This window comes from Littorina saxatilis, linkage group LG2, assembly GCF_037325665.1.
Source record: "Littorina saxatilis isolate snail1 linkage group LG2, US_GU_Lsax_2.0, whole genome shotgun sequence".
NCBI lineage: Eukaryota > Metazoa > Mollusca > Gastropoda > Littorinimorpha > Littorinidae > Littorina > Littorina saxatilis.
The window spans coordinates 59012230-59034231 of NC_090246.1; the positions used below are offsets into that span (position 1 = coordinate 59012230).

The window sequence follows — 22002 nt, forward strand, 5'->3', positions numbered from 1 at the left end:
AGCAGACTGCTGGTTGCTGGTATGGAAGCATGTGCAGTTACAACACGTGCTTGGTTACTTTCTGCAGCATTCTTTGTGAGCCTGTGCAAGAGTCAGACAATTGACATGAGTGTATGCACAAACGATCACATCTGATAACACGCAAACACAAAGAGCCCGACTGACTAACACACAAACCCACTCTCTCTCTCACGAACAAACATCTGCATGCACACACACACACACACCAATGCACATACACACACACGCACATGAGTACACACACACAATGTTACAAACATTGTTTTTGAAGGACAATAGCTTATGATTTTTATTGGACTGTTCCTTCATGCAAATATGGAAAAATTGAATATTGTATGACGAGACACATCGCCCTATACATTTCTTCTCCCTGAGAACAGAAATGCAAGCTGGCAAATTCAAAAACATAAACTGAGCAAAAAAATTATTGCACCCATTTTCGTACCCCAACTTAAACATTCATTGACGTGTCATTTCATTAAAATTTCATATGCCATTAAAGGCCCTTCACTTGGCTACCGGGAACACTTTTCAGATCAAAGATTTCTGTTGTAGGTATCACGTGACCGCCGCCGAAGTCAGGGTACCCCCAAAATCGACCTGACAAAAACGTAATGTACCAATTAAAAAAATCGACAAAAATTCAGAATAGGCTTAACTTGCCAACGTTTACAGACGAGGAGAAAGCCAAATCATTTATCTATCAAGAACAGGTTGTTTTGTTTTGCTATCTGGCGTATCTCTTGTGTGCGTTTTACTGATGCAGGTGTTGAGCGCATGAGCAGTAGAAAACGAGGTTTTTGCATCCATTTTGAGGGGTACAAGCACAAAAAGCGCTTTATTTCAGCAACGCCCAAATGGATTGCTTCCGAACTTTCAGGAGCTGAAGTCTACACACGAGACGTACGTCCGGTAAAATTTCGTTTAAAGGTTGACATCCAACAAAATCATCACTTTGCATGCGTACTTGTAGACAAATAAATGTTACAAATTCTGCCACACTTTCGCACGAAGTATCTCTAGTATGTTGGTAAAATATTCTGAAAGTTTCAAAGCAATCCATCAAGTAATTGCTAAAATGTAGCGCTTTTTGCCATGATACCCATAAAAATGGCCGCAAAACGACCCGTTTTTGACCGCTCTTGCGATCGACACCTGCATCAGTAGATATAGCATAGCACGCAAAATACGCAAGGTAGCAAAACAAAACAATCTGTTCAGAGTAGATAATTGGTTTGACTTTCTTCTCGTATGTCAAAGTTGCAAAGTTTTGCCTATTGTGATTTTTTGTCGATTTTTCATTCGGCCCTTCCGTTTTTGTCTGGTCGATTTTTAGGGTACCCTAATTTGAGCGGCGGTCACGTGATCCCTGTAAATGAAATATTTAATCCAAAAGGTGATCCTGAAGGTTAAGTGAACGGCCTTAACTGGCATATACAGTTTTAATTAAATGACACGTGAATTAATGCTTTAATTTGGGTTTGAAATTTGTTGCAATAATTTTGTGGCCATGTTTAATTGATTGAAACTGAAACTGAGATTCTTCTGACATTATCGATTCCTTAAAGATTGGTTTATGAGTATTACTCAGAAATGGCATCCTTTGTTTATACGACCGATCTTCTGCAGTGATTTCCAATCAGTCGCAACCAACACAGACTATTTGGCTGTCTCTGTCTGTCTGTCGTCTGTCTGTGTTGCTTTCTCTACCTCTCTCTCGTCATCTCATGTTCAATAAAGATTCAAACCTACATTGTAAACTGGAAGTGGAGCATTCAAAATATCAACGAGTATCAACAAGCAGTCTTCGATCTTTTAAAGGCACTGGTACATAACATAACATGACGCAATAACAATTTGCTTATAGAAAAACAGGCCTCCACATTTTGCAATATTATGCATGTGAAAGACACGTTAACATTAATAATATCATGGAACTTTAAACTCTATAACATATAATTCTGGATTTCCCGCAAATACATGAGCTACAGAAAACGCAGGTAGAGATGCCAATATCAGGTTAAATGCTCTTAACATTTTAAACTGAGCGAACTCGCTATGTTATCTCTGTCCTTGGTATTAAGCAATTTCACACCCTTTAATTTGGGGCTATATATGTAAAGACAGTAAACATTAGAGCGTATCTCAAAGGCTGTTTGCGCAACTGACTGAAACATCGAGCACACACACCGGCACACACACACACACACACACACACACACACACACACACACACACACACACACACACACACACACACACACACACATTATTTATGATACACCCACATGTACATAAACCTGATAAAACACAGCAACAATACTGACAAGAGATGGCATCATCATAAACAAACCCGTACACCTTCACACTGTCTCCATGTATACGTTAACATATGTAGCTGAATCTGTTTGATCAACGAGGCACTTACAATTATGGATGACAAAGTTGAGATTACTATTACCTCTTTTAAGTTTTATTTTTTTATACTTTTATTTTCCATTGAATATAACGACATTGCCATCAGCTGAACAAAAATGTTTGTTCCTAGTTAGCAAGCATACTGGTTTATCTTTGTTGTTTTAGGCTAATACATAATGTCCAATACAATCTTTGGGGTTCATGGCAAGAAATCTTAAAAGGGACTCATAAGGTTACAACTGGCTCGTAATCAAAATGTTAACAGACATTCGTAGATATGTGGTTAATTAAATCAATGTTATACATTTGGTGGACAAGAATGGTATGTCTTTTGACTATTGATTAATGTTAATTAAAAAATTGAATAATAAATGTCTGTAAACTCGCAGATGTTACATAAAACAAAACTAAGATCAACAAGAAGCAACTCTATTACATGTACAAACGTAAAATAAGTTGCAACAGCCACTGCATAAACATCTGATGTGGAAGACAAAACTACACATACAAGCTACACAATGCTAACATTTCTATTCGCTTCTGGGTTCATGTATAGAAGGGAACTGAAATGAAATAAGGCCATGTGGACCCAGGCGAAGTTGATACTTTTCCTGTTCTCGCTCTTGGTAACGCCACACAATTTATAATGGCCATCCTTTAGGGTCTAACAAATTGCAAGATGAGACAAAGACTTTGAAGTCAAGAAAGATAACAGTTCTTTGGTCATACTCTCAATCAAGATCCATGGACGTGGACGTACAGATGAACAAACAATAACAACGGTTTAAAGCCGTCTATTTCACAAGTGAAGTCATGTCCATGGTCTCGATCAATAGCATGTCCTTCTAGGACCATTGTAATTTAGAATTACCATGAAACTGTATAGCCCTTCTTTTTAGACTTATACATTCAAACTACATAACAATCATCAGTACTGGGGCGCCAGTAAGCTGTTCTCTTTTTAGTCAAGTTCTAAACTGAAGAGAGAGAATTGCAAGTCGTGTTGAACGTCATGATCACTTGCATATATATATGTTGACCCCTACTCGCTTGCAACTCGACTGGAAATACACACAACAAGAAATTCCTTCGAGGTAGGAAAAACACCCCCGTTGACCAAAGGGAAATAACCATTCTCACTGCACCCATTCTCACTGCCACCAACTGAGAAGGTTATTTCCCTTTGACCATGAATATGTTTCTCTATAAGTCCTTGTAGAATCTTAATCCACCAATAACTCCCTAACCGTGTGTTTGACTGGTCCCAATTTTTGTAAGGACCGTCTCAGGAATGTATAGAACCTGTTCACCAAGTTTGGTGACGATCGGTCCGTTCATTCTTGAGATCTATATGCGAACACAAACACACAAACACACAAACACACAAACAAACAAACAAACACATCGACCGACACCTATACACACCCCTATACCGGGGGTGTAAAAAGGCACCGCTTTAACACATTGAAACAAGGGTAATGCTCATTCTGATAATCATCGGTCCACGCTATCGCTCAAGTCTCTCTGACAGGATGGATAATTACTACGCGGAGGAAGGGGAAAGAAGCGGAGCTAAAAGCCGAAATCTGTCAAAACAAGAATGTTTTTCGCTAATGTTTCTGATAAAAGACGAAATCGATTTCCGAATGACTGACTTCGACAGTGATCTGTTCTTCACAGATATATATGATAAAGACATCGTTCTAAGGTCAAAATAAGTCCAAATTTTGAGACTGCTGTGGAAAGGAGACCGTACACGTGATATTGTGGCAGAGTCACTCCCAACTGGTTACTAAAAAAGTATCGTCCGCTCCGTAGCCATTGTGTTATGATCACGTGACAAAGTTGATTATCACGTGACACTTTTGCCACATTTAGAGTTGTTTGCACAGTAAATACATCCGCGAAAGATAGCTCGCTTGAAACTGTCTTACATAACAATTCCTTTGTAATTTAAAAATTACACAACACCATGAAAAATCATTATCGACGATCGCGAGTCTGCATATATCAATAACACATTACAAAAAGCTCTAAATATGTTTAAACAAAAACAAATCGATTTCCTCTCCAGAGAAGGAAAACAAAGGCATCCTGCGGCATGGATAAACGAGACCCGAAGGGAAGGAACTCATTTTGACCTGAGTTCAGGATGGGCTAATGCTACTAAATATCATGCAGTATTTGGTTGCACCACCTCTACCATTAGTTAGAGTCATGCCACGGTTTCCACGTGCGCTACGCAAAGTGGGTCAGTAGTGGTAAGCGGCACGTGCGAATAGCTGTTGCCGATCCTGAGACCTCGACACAGCTGGACAGCGGGGTGGACAAAGGTCACTGCCGTTATAACCAGCATTGCATAGTTCACCTGCAAGGTCAGTTCACTTTGTTAACAACAATTACCATAGGCCTGGTGGAAAGTACAAACAGAAATAACAAGAATGATACAGTTAAGACCGGGAGAGCAAGTAGGGCGGCAACAGTATGTTATACTCTTTCAATATTCAGATAAAGAGATTAGTAACAGCTAACGTAATTACCAAGATGTGCACATGAGAGGGGCGAAGGGATGTAAAATACTTGCTTCAACAGTTCGTCTTTAGTGTGTGTGTGTGTGTGTGTGTGTGTGTGTGTGTGTGTATGTGTGTGTGTGTGTGTGTGTGTATGTGCGTGCGTGCGTGTGTGCGTGCGTGTGTGTGTGTGTGTTGTGTGTGTGTGCGTGTGTGTGTGTGTGTGTGTGTGTGTGTTTGTGTGCGCAGTTGTGCGTGTGTGCGTTCGTGTGTCGTTGTGTGTGTGTGTGTGTGTGCGTTCGCGCATGTGCGTGTGTGTGACTGTGTGTGTACACGTTCCGTTTAAAAAACAAATCTCGCATAATTATGCCACGGCTCTTCCTCTCTCAAAAAACAACAAGTCGCGTATGGCGAAATTACTACATTTAGTCAAGCTGTGGAACTCACAGAATGAAACTGAACGCACTGCATTTTTTCACAATGACCGTAGTCCGCCGCTTGTGCATAACGGAGTGAAACTGACGAGCCTGTTCAGCGCGGTAGTGGTTTCGCTGTGCTGCATAGCACGCTTTTCTGTACCGGGAAGAGCTTAGCCGGGAAGAGCTTAGCCTCCAGACTTCTTGATAACAACTGCCGGACTCGACAGCTCAGTCACCGAGACCTCACAGGTCCTTTGAGAGCACGCCGAAGAGACTATTTTAACAGGCTCTGAATGTTTGAATTGTTTCGGTCACTGATTGATCGGACATCGTACGTATCTCTGTTGTACCATCGATGTGAACTATTACCCTGTTAGAATCATTTGTATTTGTTGTGTCTGATCTTGAAAGAGAACAACACACTGAAATATTGAAAAACTGGCACTATTCGTGCCTGGTACTAAGGAATGTTTCGGGTTTTTTAAACAGTTTTTTTAATGGCTCGCAACTGTCTCCTTGATATCTCTTTGCGCCCCTTTGCTCTCTTTCGTTCTTGCTCACTCTCTCTCTCTCTCTCGTTTCTACCCTTCACTACGTTCCTTGTATTGTTTTCTTTTTTTCATTTTTTTTCTTATAGAATATCAGTGCTAGCTGCTATGTCATACTATTCGTGTAATGTCAAATATATTTGGGTTTGTTTGTTTGCTTAACGCCCAGCCGACCACGAAGGGCCATATCAGGGCGGAATATATTTGGGTCACGTAATCATAAGCTTTTGATGAGTTCGTGTCCCAACTTGTCATTCCCATTTCTACTGTATTATGATTTACTTGATTACATTGTTGTTCAAACCAATACGTTGTTCACTAATCTACCGTGTAGAATCTAATGGTAGCGACCTTCTCGAGATTCCAAAATTCCCGCTGATATAAGATGTTATTGCTATTTCATATGTTACGTGGATTTCCATTGGTCAATTGGGCAAAACTGAGCTTAGTGCAAAAGTGATATCGACGACATTTCCGTCGATATCAGTTTTGATATCGACGACCTCTTTATTGCTTCCCCACTTCAAAAACAAAAACACCTAAATTTAAAAACAAACAAATTTATATGAAAATGTAATGATCCCAGAATTTAGTTGAGCAAGTGACTAAAGACTTTTTGAAAGAAAAGACATTTTGAAATACTGAAAAGTACAAGAAAAGAGTGAACAAAAAGAAATAATAATCAGAGGGAGGGATATGGAACAGCCAAAACTGAGACAAATACTTTTGTAATTTCTTTATAATAAATACAAAATGTCCAGAGATTTAGCAATATATCTAACATTGACGGACTGTGTGATGATATCTTCTGCTATTGGTCTGTTTCGACAGTGATATCAAAATCTCGACCTCCGGTCTCGATTTTGATATCACTGTCTCAACAGACCATAGCAGAAGATATCATCACACAGTCCGTCAATATTGGGTATTATAGTATACAAGATGGTCCTTGCCGGGAGCAACGGAGACGTACCGACTGGTAGAAACTATTCTTTCCTAAATCCAAAAACAAAGAGACTGCCAACGTTATCAATTTCGTTATTAATTGTTTGTCTGTGCCCTTGAAAGACCGTTGGGTCGATATATTTGTGAATGTATTGTTTTGTCAATAACAAACGTTCCAACAACCTACCTTTCTTGTTTTTTGATTCTTATTCTTTCCTAAGCTGTTACTAATCTCTCGAAGAAACCAGAAATAAAAGAAAAGGAGGAATAACCTGGGTGAATCGTCCTATTTCATTGGTCAAATAATTAAAAACGCACGAGTCAGTGACCTCCCCAAGCCATTGAACACATCCCTTCCGCAGTAATAACTAATTTTTAGCAAGAAACAGACAACAGCAATTTCCTGCCCACTTTTGTTCTTGCATTGATTAACGGTAGACTCTGACAACACTCTTTCCGCCTCTTCCGTCACATGTATGTCTTAAAGGCACAGTCCTTCTCGTACTCTCGGCTCACTGTCTCAGATCTGGCCAGGCTTTGACATGAGAAAAGGCCATCCCTCCACTTGGACACGTACCAAACATCAACAGTCAGGGTGCTGTCCGTGCAGATTGGGATTTTTATTAGATGAATTTCTTAATAGAAACTAGTGATGTGTGTGAATTAATTCATCAAATCAATCTTCCTGTGCACAGGAAGCAGTCAGGATGTTGATTTTCAGTATGTCAGTGTCCACGTGAAGTGATGGTCTTGTCCCATGACAAACGTCTGGGCAGAATTATGAGACAGGGAGCTGAACCTTTTTCACGGGAAGGAGTGTGCCTTTAAAAGACTGGAGCCTTGGGGTACTATAGCGGTCAGAGACCCAGACCTTCTTTTTTCTGTTGTTGCCTGAGACACGTGTGAGTGACGGACAAAGTCGCAACGTGACAAGACAGACCGGAGAGGCACGTGCGGTATGACTCAAGTGAAACGCTCCACTGGAACAGAAGTGAAGTGAAGTGTGAGTGGTGTGAGAGGCTTCACTGAAAGATCATCTCGGCTTGCTTCGTGAATTCCTAGCTGGGTAGATTGTTCAGCATGTCAAAGGGTCTTAAAGCGTTACCAATGATTGTTTATGATAATTTACGTTTACACATTATTCTCTTCAAACAAACTAGACGTCTGAAACATATTTGTGAAGAATCTTCTAGAATTCTTAAATAATTTTATTTTCAGCATGAACTGATTGTCTTGAGAATAATCTAAGAGCGGAAGTGCCGCGTTGGTTGGTTTTCCCCTGCTGTGTACAGCTACATCATTTAAAAAGCAATAACTATATAATGAAGGTCAATTGACACGGTTGTTAATGCTACGTGTAGAAAATACAGCGAGCTCAACAAGTTCAAGCAATACTGGTTCTGTAAGTCCTCAACGGTACCACTGACACAAGTAAGGGAAATTCGAATCTGCCAGTTTCCTGAACGCGAACCATGTTCAATTCATTGTAGGTACTTCCCCCCTCTTCGGTATGCCATGGTCGATTCACTGACATGTTTACGTCTCCTTTGGTACTACACGCATTATGTTGACTACGCGGAGATCTTAGAAAGGAGGAGAAATTCGAGCACCTCGATTCTCTAGATGCACGCAGGAGGTTAAGCTCAGGAAGGTCCTTCACCCTGAAAAGTATCCAAGGCTTTCAGGGTAATACACTTGATTCGACTCTGCTACTTTCCCGCACTCGCAAGTTGTTTGGTTTATTGCGGTCCCGTGACCCTTTTAAAGTTATTTCATCGCCCCAATAATGTTATAATGTAGTACGACTACAGTTTTAGTTTACAAAATCTATCTAAAACAAATTCTTGCATACTACTTTTACAAAAGAATAGGTTGTTCAGCGTATCGCATGCCTTTCCCGGTTGTTGTACATAATATTATACTGTAAATGACACGTTGAATATGAGGTTATCCCCAAAGTGAGTTAACTGCTTATCTCATACCTACCCTTTTTGCAGCTCTAGCGTGTGTGTGTATGTGTGTGTGTTGTGTGTGTGTGTGTGTGTGTGTGTGTGGAGCGATTCCTAGAAAACTAGCATACAGATGTTCATGAAACTGTACACGTGAATTCTTCCAGATGGTATCCCTAGACGTTTCTCCAATTTGTCTCGAAAAATGTCTGTGATGACGTTACATCCGGCTTTTAAACGAAATTGAGACAGCAGTGTGGTGACCGCATTTTTCAATCAATTTCATTGACATTTTGGTAATACATTCTTTGACCCAGTCCGGACTATGGGATTGTAGTTCAGCTTGGAATCAAATTCGTTGGTACGTTTTGATTCAGTGACTGTATCAATGTCCAACTTCTTTCCAGATTGAATCAATCTCGCGGCTTGCTGCTACTACACCAGGCGATGTATTGCATGCGACCACTTGATGTCAATGTTGCTGTCCCGTGCATCTTTCCTTTGAAGGATAGGGACGGTTGCCACCGTGGAGTTAACTGTGAAAGGTAGCTGACGAGAAGTGGTGTTTTGCCGAAGAGACGATTTTCGAAAATAACTCCGTCGGGTTTGTATGGATTGTGGAAGAGTGACCTTTTCTTGTAAAACCTCGTACAAACATTGGAGGGGCCAATTCCACATGTTTCCTTCTATCACTCCCATCGCTATTGATTGGCCCCTCCAATATTTGTACGAAGTTTTCCAAGAAAAGGTCACTCTCCCACAACCCATACAAACGCGATGGAGTAACTTTCGGAATTCGTCTATTGAAAAGGTGTGTTTTGCCGAGACAGGGTCCCCACTGGTTTTTAGAAAACAAATTCCATGACTTTTCCATGACTTTCCATGATGAGCCTCAATAACATTTCCCATGACTAGATCCACAGGTCGCCATTTCCGAACACGCAAACTTTTTACGTCTTGTCACTGCCAGTTTTGACACTGGCTTGCTTTGCACTGAACTTGATAAGTTGATTTGAGTCAGTTTCTACGCAGTGTCTCTTCGACAAACATGTCAAGCATTTGCAACGCAGTCAGATTATCGGTAATGTTTGCTGGGCGACGAAAATAGCCGCTGGCGTGCTAATAACAGCTATTGTGTTTTCAGCGTAGCAATAGGGCCCGATATTTAGACGAGACAAGTATAATGCCGACGAGTCGAAGACGAGTCGCATTATACTTGTTCGAGTCTAAATATCGGACCCTATTGCTACGATGAAAACACAATAGTGTTTATATAGCTATTCTGACATTAAATTCTATGTTAAAATCATGTTTTTGTCGGCAACAAGTACCAGAATGGTCCATGTCGTTGATTGCAGACGACGGTTCCCTTTCCGCATGAAGCCACGGAAATAACCGAACATTGAAAAACCCACGGACATGTATTACGGAGAAAACTCGAGATAACCGGATGCTTAGCATTACGTCAATATGTTAGGAATCATATGACGTCATGACGTATCATGCTTGCCTACGTAGATTGTATGTTCGAAAGTCTGACTTCTGTTGGGAATTCGCGTGGTGAAGACTGCGGTAAATCTGTAGATGATAAGAGAACAAGGATTGTCTCAGAAGAAACGACGAAATGTTTCAGACCGGTAACTTCATTTCAACATTGCACTATACAATGGACGTTCTATGTGACAGGAGAGTTTGCTGATTTTGTGTTAAACATTGGAGAGATCGTCTGCTAGAATCAGAGATAGGTCTCTTCAGATTGCAGCTTCTGGAAATGTGCAAGGTTTGTTGCCTGTTAAAGAACTGGATTTTACACGTAATGTATGTCATGTACAGTAAGCAACAACAAAAACACACACAAAGCAAATGGCATCGTCTGTCGACTAGTCACAGGAACAAACCTGGCGAGGTATGCGTGTACTTTATACACGTGGAAGAAACCGGAACCATGCGTCTTTGTTTTTGCCGATATCGTTTGGATATCGGCAAAAATGGCCGACTTTCGTAGCGTTATGCTTTGATGATCGGAAAAGGGATGTGTGAGACGATCCAATCACAGCCCCCGAATTCCCCCACGTGTCCATCAGAATAGCTATATAGGTTAATCTTTTTTCTTTCTTATTTTTTTAAAATTCCATGACTTTCCATGACTTGAATTGAAATTCCATGACTTTCCAGGCCTGGAAAATTACAAATCAAATTCCATGACTTTCCAGGTTTTCCATGACCTGTACGAACCCTGCGAGAGGAAGCACTCTGTCAGTGAGAGGAACATGAGCCCACAAATTGTATTTCCCTCATACCGCGAAACGACATTGGTGGTGATTTCCATTGAGAACATACGGCGAACTGGGAACGGAAAACGGCCAACCGAGAACCTTCATAGATCTCCCATGAATGATACAACACACGAGGGATCGTACGGGTTTAAGAATTGTTCATGCCAGCAAGTTTGTCAGCCAATGGGTTTAAGCGAGTGAACTGCATGGTTATTGTGCCTGACGTTCCGGTCGTGTAGGTGAAATCTACTGTGCTGGCGGAAACTGTAAAGATGCGAGCCATTAGTTACCATCAGAGGGCACCGTACAACCGTGCGAAGGGTAAACTTGTGCTTTAACAAAAAAGGAAAAATGCAGAAACCCAAAAGCAGGACACACACCAAAGTGCAACACGAAAACCAAACCAAACCAGAGAAACACCTGTGTGTGTGTGTGTGTGTGTGTGTGTGTGTGTGTGTGTGTGTGTGTGTGTGTGTGTGTGTGTGTGTGTGTGTGTGTGAGAGAGACACAAAGAGAGATAATTAGGCTTGTGTATATTTAAGTGCGGTGGGGGGGGGGGGGGGGGGGGGGTGTTTGTTGTGTCTGTGCCCGTGAATGCCTCTGCATGTGCAACTAATCAGCGACTCACAATGTCAAAGCCAGCGTATTCGTGCCAGAGGACAAGCGCGTACTGCAGTGTGCTGACCGCCCCTCCCACCAAGTCACTCACACCGAACATCGCCCCAAAGTACTCCGGTGGAAATCTGCCACATAAACAGTATGGTCGATAGAACGATAGAATAGATACATTAAGATGCATTATACAAACAGTGCTGATTAGATACACAGCTGTTGCCTGAATGTGTGGACATCACAATTGAAAAAAATCGTTAATTTCAAGGTGAGGTCAGTATAGGATACGTTAAAAATGGATGGACGGCATACTCCCACTCAAGACCCGTAGAAGTGCTGTCACCACAGCACTCTCCCTCCGTGACGCCATTTGCACAGGTTTTGAACAATGATGAAGATTTATATTACCGAAAACCTGGCGTAAAACACAGAAACGGACATACAAGCTCATAGAGATTATTCTTCGTTTATTGCCTTGGCAACAAATATTCTTTTTCACAGCAGATGGGGAATCAACTTTAAATGTTAATACACAAAATGTGACACTTTATTCCGCTCAAGAGTTTAAATCGACTGTTCATTAGATTTTGCAACGTAATATGTAGTCATTACTTTCTGCCAGAAGGTAATACAATATCTGACTCAGAGCTATATGTTTGACCAATATTTTATACTGCTCCTTTTAAAATGAATGTGTGTAATATTATCTAAATAAAACTCAAGCTGAAGTTGTCAAAGAAAACTTTGCAAATTACATTTTCTCACTTTATGATATCATGTTTGTTTGGACTTGATTTTTACAAGAGCATGGATACAGTCTCTGGGTCTGCACAAAAAGTTGACCCGTGTCCGTCCCCGGATTCGAAGAGAGAAGAGAGAGAGAGAGAGCCAAGAGAGAGAGAGAGAGAGAGAGAGAGAGAGAGAGAGAGAGAGAGAGAGAGAGAGAGAGAGAGAGAGAGAGAGAGAGAGAGAGAGAGAGAGAATGACAATGACAATGACAAATTCTTTATTAACGAGGGTAATGGCATAAGCAAACAGGTGCTTTTTTACATCCAGCCCTCGCCCATGGGAGAGAGAGAGAGAGAGAGAGAGAGAGAGAGAGAGAGAGAGAGAGAGAGAGAGAGAGAGAGAGAGAGAGAGAGAGAGAGAGAGAGAGAGAGAGAAATAGAACGAGAGAGAGAGGAGAGAGATCAAGAGAGAGAGAAAAGAGAGGGAGACAGACAGACAGACAGACAGAGAAAGAGAGAGAGACAGAGAGAACAAGAGAGAGAGGAGAGAGAGAAGAGAGAGAGAGAGAGAAAGAGAGAAAAGGAGAGAAAGCGAGAGAGAGAGAGAGAGAGAGAGTGAAAGGGAGAGAGAGAGAGAGAGAGAGTAAAAGGGAGAGAGAGAGACAGACAGACAGAGACAGACAGAGACAGAGAGAGAGGAGAGAGAGAGAAAAGAGAGAGAGAGAAAGAGAAAAAGAGAGAGAGAGAGAGAGAGAACGAGAGAGAGAGAGAGAGAGAGAGAGAGAGAGAGAGGGCGAAGCCACAGTGGAAAGAGAGCTTCTCTTCGAGGTAAAAATGGTACTTGGTAATACTTACTAACATACAATTAGCTAAACAAAACCAAACTCCACTCAAGATGTCCCAATACATGTAAAACCAATCCAAGTTTCTACATTTAAACCTATCCATACTTACATAAGAGTGACGACGTTAGCGTCGACGCTGTAGAGAAACGACCTGAGCAGGGCTGTAAAGACAAAGGCGGCGTAGAGAGAGGGGATGGTGTGGATCAGCACTGTCACTGACATCAGCATACTAACAGCGCTCGTGATACACAACATGGCTACTGAAGGATACAGATGACGTCCTTCCAACGTCGGTTGCTCTGAAATGGGATACTACTGGTGGAATGATAGCATGAATGAACAGATTTTTTTTTTAAATTACTGGTAAGGCTGAAAATAAATGACTGAATCCTAAAACGTACATGAGTTCATCGCAGGCATAGGATTGCTTCCAAGCATTGTTCAGTTTTCAAGCATGTGTATTTCACATTGCAGCAACGCTGTTATGATTACACTATCAGTTGAATCAAGTTCTGTTTCTCTTGCTGTCTATGTCTGTCTCTCTGTCTCTGTTTCTCTCTCTCTGTCTGTTTCTCTGTCTCTATTTCTCTGATTCTGTGTCTGTGTGTCTGCCTATCTGTATGTTCTCTCTCTCTCTCTCTCTCTCTCTCTCTCTCTCTCTCTCTCTCTCTCTCTCTCTCTCTCTCTCTCTCTCTCTCTCTCTCTCTCATCAAAAATCAGACAGTTTTATGACACATGCTTCTCGGGGAAAAACCAGGAGGATATTCACGTACGTAACATCCATCATATTGACTTTATTGTAAAATTAAAATAAACTGTGACAACACAAAACGAGACGAAACAGCCAACGAAACAAAAGTTTCAACAACGACAGGAAGTCACTCGCGAAGAAACAGAGACAACAATAATGAAGAGGAGACTGTACATCATAAACAATTTTTAAAAAAACTAAAAAAACTAAAAACTCTTCTGCAGAGGGCACAACAAACTCACTTGCAAAGATGTGTTTGAAAAAATCAAAGATGGCCCCTGAGAGGAGGGATACCAGAAGTCCGCACATCATGGAATACATCGACACGTTCGTGAAGTGACTCACTGCAACATTTCACATATAATCGTTAACGCTTGAAATAACCTAAAAGCAAATATTGAGAACACGTTTTACACAGTCTACCTTTTAACATTGAACAGTTCAAACATCTCGTCTTTGGGATTTGTTATTTTCTTGTGCATTCATAAAAAATAAAAAAATCTTCAATTCCGCACACATATCAACAGTTCAATTGTTACTTTTAGATTTTGAACGTTTTATATAGACCCTTGGGGATACTTTGTATGCAAAGAGTAGTTAAAACAAATAAATCCATTTCAGCATTCAAGCTGTATTTGTTTTATATTTTGAGAAGAAATGTCCAACCTTGCTGCTCAGTGTGAAGCAAGGTAAGGCAAGATAAGGTAAGGTATGGTTAGGTAAAGTAAGGTAACACCAATGATTTTGTTCATCATTCAAACAGTATTTATCTGTATTTTGATAACAAATACACAAACTTGCTGCTCAGTGTGAAGCAAGGTAAGGCAAGATAAGGTAAGGTATGGTTAGGTAAAGTAAGGTAACACCAATGATTTTGTTCATCATTCAAACAGTATTTATCTGTATTTTGATAACAAATACACAAACTTGCTGCTCAGTGTGAATTACGATAAGGTAAAATAAAGTAAGGTAAGGTAATGTAAGGTAAAGTAAGGTAAAACCAATAATTTCTTTAAGCATTCAAGCTGTATTTGTTTGTATTTTGATCACAAATACACAACCTTGCTGCTGAGTGAGTGCAGGTACAGGTAAGGTAAAGTAAGGTAAGGTACGATAAGTTAAAACCAATGATTTATTCAATCATTCAAGCAGTATTTGTTTGTATTCTGATGAGAAATACACAACCTTGCTGCTCAGTGTGAAGACGGTGTGTAAGCCACGGGTTGATGGAGACGAGGAAGTAGGAGAACCGGAGTTGTAACAGCGCTATCCACGCTACTTCAAAGATGTACATCGTGGATAGCACGCACTCTCTCAATGTGGGCATGTACTTCTTGTGCTCTGCTATATTCACAATGCCGTTGTTGTTTAGAAATTTGTCGTTTGATAAGTGCGTTGGGCTTCCTTCTGTTGACGAAACAAAAATAATGTCAAGAAGAAGAAGATACAGAGAGAAGCACGAGAAGAAGAAACACCTTCAAAAAGAAGAAGAAACTGTCATTTAATTGATCAGTTGATCTGTCTTTTTAAGACCAAAATCGCAACAGAACGTACATTATAAGTGAATGTCATACCCAAACTAGTCCAAAAGAAAATTCGACATAAAAAGCAAGCAAAATCGAGAGCAGACATTCATTTGGGATGTTGCTATGTCGTTTTATGACCGAGGTCGTAACATTCACACAAAATAAATTCTTGAAAGTTGACGTCGTAATGCTGTAAGTTAGATGTTGTGTTGTAATGTCATTCCTTCAAGTTGTTGAAAGTGTTTCGTGACGTCATATCGCAAAGCCTGGAGAGCTTTCAAAAAGTGTGTGGTTCGCGCTACATATATAGGGGAGGGTTGCCTAATATAAGGATAAGGATAAGAATAAGATTCATATATAGTCCTGTGAGATTCGGGCTGTTTTCTCCCCGGGGAAAGCGAGCTGCCATACAGTACACGGCGCTACCCATTTGGACCGGCTCCTGATATGGACCACACAACTAACGGTGCTACAACGCTCAAAACAATTGCATTCGCCATATTTACCCTCTCTGGATAACTTGCACATGTCAAAACATATAGCTTGATCAGTGTGAGAGGACCACAACCAAGATCACACCCAATGATTTATAGTATTTCTTACCACCTCTGGACCAAAAAAACACTCGTTATTCGCCACTACCTTTACGGTGTTCGTTGAGTGGTTCCGTATCCGCGGCGTCGCCGTTTTTCAAGGGCTTGATGTCCACTGTCTTCTTGGGCACGTCGCTCCACGCGAAGTGTGTCCGTGGCATCAGCAGCATGGTGCTCAGCAGTGTCAGCACGTGCAGGCCGGTCAGCACTAACAAGCTGTTCCGACGACTGAATCCGGCTTCGCTGGCAAACGGAAACGAACAAATTGACCTCATAAACATTGATTATTTCTCTGTTGTCTGCAGTTTACAACGTGTAGTTATTTCGTAAAAAGAAGAAAAAAAGGTCTCATAAAGTCAAATTTTTACACAGAATTCACCATGGGGCTTGGGATTAAAAGAGTTCGAACCTCTCTGCTGCTCAAGGACTGAAAAAGTGAAATGAAGGTGTGCGTGCAGAAGCTGAACTAATTATTATTTTTTTTACTACCGCACAAGTAAACACTGCAAGAAGAGAATGATGAAGAACAGAACCAGAGAAATGTCATATCACGGTCCTCAACAAGCACACCTCGCTGATGCGGTCTAAAAGACTCGAGCCGATCGCGCGTTGCGGTCTAAACAGCCTCTTACTGGATCCGGCGCGGTTTAGCAAAGTAGCTTTGAGCACAGTGTAGACCCTCCTGTTGTAACGCGTTTTGTCAAAATGTAAAACATTTTACAAAACGCGGGGCGCGCCCCGTGTTTTGTCAAAACATTTTTACAAAACGCGGGGCGCGCCCCGTGTTTTGTCAAAACATTTCACACTTTGTTACAAAACACGGGGCGCGCCCCGCGTTTTGTAAAAACGTTTTGACAAAACGAGTGGCGCGCCCACAAGACCCCTTATCTTCTTTGAAATTGGAAGTCAAGAAAACTTAGAATCTTCACCATCAAATAATTTCCAAATTGTGTGTCTGTCTGTTTGTATGCTACTCATGCAAATCCACAGTTCAATTAAAAGTCATTTATTTCCTTTTACCCCGATTATTTAAAATATCCTGAATGAAGACCAATATTTGTTTTTGTGTGTTGGTTTGCTTGATAGTTTGATTTGTTGCAATTAAAGGGACAATCAAACAAAAGTCTTTAGGATCATTACATTGTCAGTGGGCATGAATCGTCGCCACCCCCCCCCCCCCCCACCCCCCCCCCAAAAAAAAAAAAAAAAATCTGCAAGATGCATTGTTTTGCTTATCTTATAGTCTGCTTTTTCACATTTAAAGGGGTTTCCAGCGGGAGTCAGTGAGAACATAATTTTAAGTCATATAAATGTAAACAAAGATTTTCTGAACGAATATTTTTTTTAGTGTGCGTGTTTGTGTTGCCTTGTGTGATAGCCTGATTTTGCTTAGTTAAATGGACATCAAAGCGGAAACAAATTTGATAATTTCAACGTCATATAAAATGTAAACAAAGATCTTCTGATCAAAAACAACATCTGCTTCTTTGTATATATATGTGGGATAGTTTCATTTTGGTGTTAGTTAAAAGGACATCCAAGCGGAAGTCAATGGGGCCATTTTAAGGTTATATAAATTGTAAACAACGATCTTCTGAACGAAGAATTTTTTTTTTTTGCTTCTGTAATAGTCTGAATTCTCGCAGTTAAAAGGACATTCAGATAAAAGTCATTTTGTTCAATTTAACTCAAAATGTAAATATCCTGAATGAGGACCATTTTGTTTTTGTGTTCTGGTTTGCTTGATAGTCTTATTTTTTGCAGTTAAAGCGACAATCAAGTGGAAGTCAGTTGCCATTAATCGTCGCCGAAATAAATGAAATTTTCTGCACGATGCATTATTTTGCTTGTGTTATAGTCTGCTGTTTTGCGTTTAAAGGGGTTTTCCAGCGGGAGTCAGTGATATGATAATTTTAACGTCATATAAATGTAAACAAAGATTTTCTGAACGAATATTTTTTTAGTGTGCGTGTATGTGTGATAGCCTGATTTTGCTTTGTTAAATGGACGTCAATCATCAAAGAAAGCCGACTTGTCGGCACAGGCGGTTGCCGGCACCTTCAGACATGTCTTTCATCTTGACCAACCAATTGACAACCTCGTTGGCTACATTTTTTTTAATTAATCAATTCCCTGTATAACAGCTTGCTGTAAAACTGAAACTGGATGATAGCCCAGAATTCTAGGGTTATTACATTTTGACAAAACGCGTGTTTGAGCCCCCTGCGTTTTGTAAAAAGTTTTTACATTTTGACAAAACGCGTTAGAACACCTCCTCATACTGAGGTGGTCTTCGTTCATTTAGCATCAGCCAGTGAAAAAAGCCACAGATCTACGTAGCTTATAAGGAACTTCGACTACCACATATGCAATATTCCTCAATGCAAATACATCGGAACCTCTTCCTGAATTTTGCTCAAATGTTTTGAATATGTATGATACTTGAGGAAAAAGAAGGAGCAATAAAAGGTACTTGGTACCTTGACGAAGAGCATGACGACAGAGGACGTGTCGAACAGTCCACAGATAGCGGCGATCACCGTTGAACTGCCTGTGTCGAATAAAGTCCCTACCTGAACAGAATACAATGTCACTTGCAAAATTACCCTAAATCAGCAATTCATTTTGTTTGTGTAAAGCATAGCTGCCATATAAGCAATATACTAATTTTCTCAAACAATTTGCAAACCAATTATGTTTGACTTGTATGCCATTATCGTTTTTATTCAAGCATCACTCCTCCATCAGACAAACAACCGGCCCACTCAACCACAAGCCAAGGAATCAATAAATGAATAACTCATCCAATCAATCATATTATATGTCCGGGAAGCAAGTACGTACCTGAATATTTGTGATCAATAATACAACGCCACCAAAACCGATGATTGGTAGCCCAGCAAATAGCAGCCATGGGATTTCTGAGAAAAAAAATATATAATGCAGTTCTGAATTTACAAACAGTCGTGTAACAGCTCTTCTAGTGTTTTGTTTGTTTGTTTGTTTGTTTGTTTCGTGTTTGCTTTTTATATTTAGTCAAGTTTTGACTAAATATTTTAACATCGAGGGGGAATCGAAACGAGGGTATGGTGTATGTGCGTGTGTCTGTGTGTGTGTCTGTGTGTGTGTGTAGAGCGATTCAGACTAAACTACTGGACCGATCTTTATGAAATTTGACATGAGAGTTCCTGGGTATGAAATCCCCGAACGTTTTTTTCATTTTTTTGATAAATGTCTTTGATGACGTCATATCCGGCTTTTCGTGAAAGTTGAGGCGGCACTGTCACGCCCTCATTTTTCAACCAAATTGGTTGAAATTTTGGTCAAGTAATCTTCGACGAAGCCCGGACTTCGGTATTGCATTTCAGCTTGGTGGCTTAAAAATTAATTTATGACTTTGGTCATTAAAAATCGGAAAATTGTAAAAAAAAATAAAAATTTATAAAACGATCCAAATTTACGTTTATCTTATTCTCCATCATTTGCTGATTCCAAAAACATATAAATATGTTATATTCGGATTAAAAACAAGCTCTGAAAATTAAATATATAAAAATTATTATCAAAATTTTTTTTTCGAAATCAATTTAAAAACACTTTCATCTTATTCCTTGTCGGTTCCTGATTCCAAAAACATATAGATATGATATGTTTGGATTAAAAACACGCTCAGAAAGTTAAAACAAAGAGAGGTACAGAAAAGCGTGCTATCCTTCTTAGCGCAACTACTACCCCGCTCTTCTTGTCAATTTCACTGCCTTTGCCATGAGCGGTGGACTGACGATGCTACGAGTATACGGTCTTGCTGAAAAAGGGCAGCTACTTGACTAAATATTGTATTTTCGCCTTACGCGACTTGTTTTTTGTGTCTATCTGTGTTCTTTTCAACGTCCTCGCTAGTTATAGGCAAAGACTACATATATATATATATATTTTTTTTTTTGAGGCAGAGGAGGGAGGAGTCGATTTGGTCTTTGCTGTATTACATGTCCTGCAAATTCACAGATCTCACTTACACAGGAAGAGCTATATGAATCATTCCCAATCAGCCAATCAGTCACCAGTACAAGCTTCGCGCAATGTTTTTAAAATATGACCCTCTGCCTTCCAAACAACGTCGCTCGAACTTTTTACTGATGAGCAAGGTATTTTGAGCAGAATTAGTTCCCGTCAACAATTATGCTTAGTAAGTGCACTTTCCGCAGTAAACTATGTGTCTTTACCTGGTGACGTGAATGCTGTCAGAAGACCACCAACAGTAAAAGTCAACCTGAAGAAAAGACCAAAGGATGGTTGCCAGTAAAACAGTGTTTTATTATTTGAAACTAACTAACGATGGAAAGCATACGACTTTTCAAAAGAAATTAGGCAGGTGCGTTCGGGTGTAGATCTTTGTGATGCGATTATTTAGACACTTAATTGTTTAGATAGACACTTTCTCGTTTAAAATCAAGCTGTTTGTTGCAAAATGTAGCAGTGTGAATTGCCTTTCTATAACCTAATTGATTGTAACATAAATAACCACCAATCACACAGATCTACACCCAAAAGCACCTGTCAAGTTTCTTTTGACGAAGGTATATCATCCCTCTAAAAAAACAACCACGTCTTCAAACGCTCAGTGAGTAATAGGCATGCCGCACAAACCACACAGCAATAGAAACATAGATGCCAAACATCCCTAAACGTTTCAAGTACTTATCTTATGAACGATTTATTACCATATTTTGTTTTATGTGTCTTCAAGAGGAGTAATGATATCTTATTTATTTACGTATCGTCAGAAGCTATATGTCAGCCTTGCCTTCGTGCAGACAAGTCCAAGTCAACAACTCAGACACACAGGTGTATGGACGTGCACTGACGCACACACACACACACACACCGGCACATTATGTGACATACCCCCCCCCCACACACACACACACACGCACGACTTACCAACCCACCAGTCTGGTGGTTCTGGTTCCCAGTTTGTAACTCATCGCTCCAACGATACTTGCAGCGGTGTACAGGATACCCGAACTTACGGAGAAACACAGCGACAGCATGTTGTCCTGAGCATCACACGTCATCAGTACCCCTGACGTCATAGCGTCTGATACGTCATCGGTGGGCGAAGAATACACTCTTGGTTTGCTGAATGAGTCGTTCGTGACGTACCCGTAAGAGTAATCAAACGAAGACAATGTAGTACTTTGATTTAGAGCATGTGACAGATTTAAAATGCCAACATTTACAACTACATGAGAGTAATTCACGTTGACATCGTTGCACAAATGGTAGAAGACACCATCCTGTTTCAAGACGTAGACCAAGGAACTCCAACCGAACACGATTCCACCGAAGAGGATTGTTTCCAGGCTCGCTGATGCAAAAATGAGCCATCGCCATTTTCTGGCCTGCTTTGTTTCCATGTTATATATATTCATCGAACCATCTGAAATTCAAAAGGTATATGACATTGTGGAGGAAGTAAAAGATCCAATCAAGTAGTATTTGACATACCTAATTACTGTCTAGAATGTTGATAGGGCCTACTACGATTTTTTGTTTTTTCTGGATTTTTCGTGTTCTGTTTCTTCTGTGCATTTGTTTCACGTCCGGTGAATCGAATTCTTACATCAAGTTGTACAAACCAGGAGCATTTCTGGGTTTTGTGACCAAAGACAAATTGACATGGACATTCTGACATTGATACTTGCACTCATTACTTGCAGTGCACATTAAAAACACATTTCCGTCTATTGATCTGTAATTTAAAAATAGGCCTACCATCGAACATAAGGTCCCTGCTATGCTGCAATATCTTCGCGCCTTGAATCCGTGGTTGAGATATGTGCGCGATATAAATTGCATAA

General features: G+C 40.3%; 1 protein-coding gene across 1 annotated transcript; it reads right to left on the reverse strand.

The window, feature by feature from the left end:
• Window positions 1-287: 287 nt before the first annotated feature.
• On the reverse strand, window positions 288-21575 carry LOC138953605 (equilibrative nucleobase transporter 1-like). Its single transcript, XM_070325473.1, has 11 exons — window positions 21083-21575; window positions 20365-20411; window positions 18986-19062; window positions 18622-18714; window positions 16774-16823; window positions 16191-16411; window positions 15208-15429; window positions 14265-14366; window positions 13381-13570; window positions 11715-11829; window positions 288-4807 (listed from the first exon to the last, which is right to left on the reverse strand). Exons 1-11 carry the CDS (start codon window positions 21571-21573, stop codon window positions 4655-4657), a joined length of 1761 nt encoding a protein of 586 aa, XP_070181574.1. The 5' UTR covers window positions 21574-21575; the 3' UTR covers window positions 288-4654.
• Between the last annotated feature and the right edge of the window lie 427 nt (window positions 21576-22002).

What these genes read in the sequence shown, in the direction of transcription:
- LOC138953605 (XM_070325473.1), bottom strand. Translation starts at nt 21,573, where the DNA reads ATGAATATATATAACATGGAAACAAAGCAGGCCAGAAAATGGCGATGG. An exon ending in TCTTCACACTGAGCAGCAAG is followed by an intron (nt 14,367 to 15,207) that starts GTTGTGTATTTC and finishes GAAATGTTGCAG; the next exon opens with TGAGTCACTTCACGAACGTG. An exon ending in AATACGCTGGCTTTGACATT is followed by an intron (nt 4,808 to 11,714) that starts GTGAGTCGCTGA and finishes CTGACCTTGCAG; the next exon opens with GTGAACTATGCAATGCTGGT.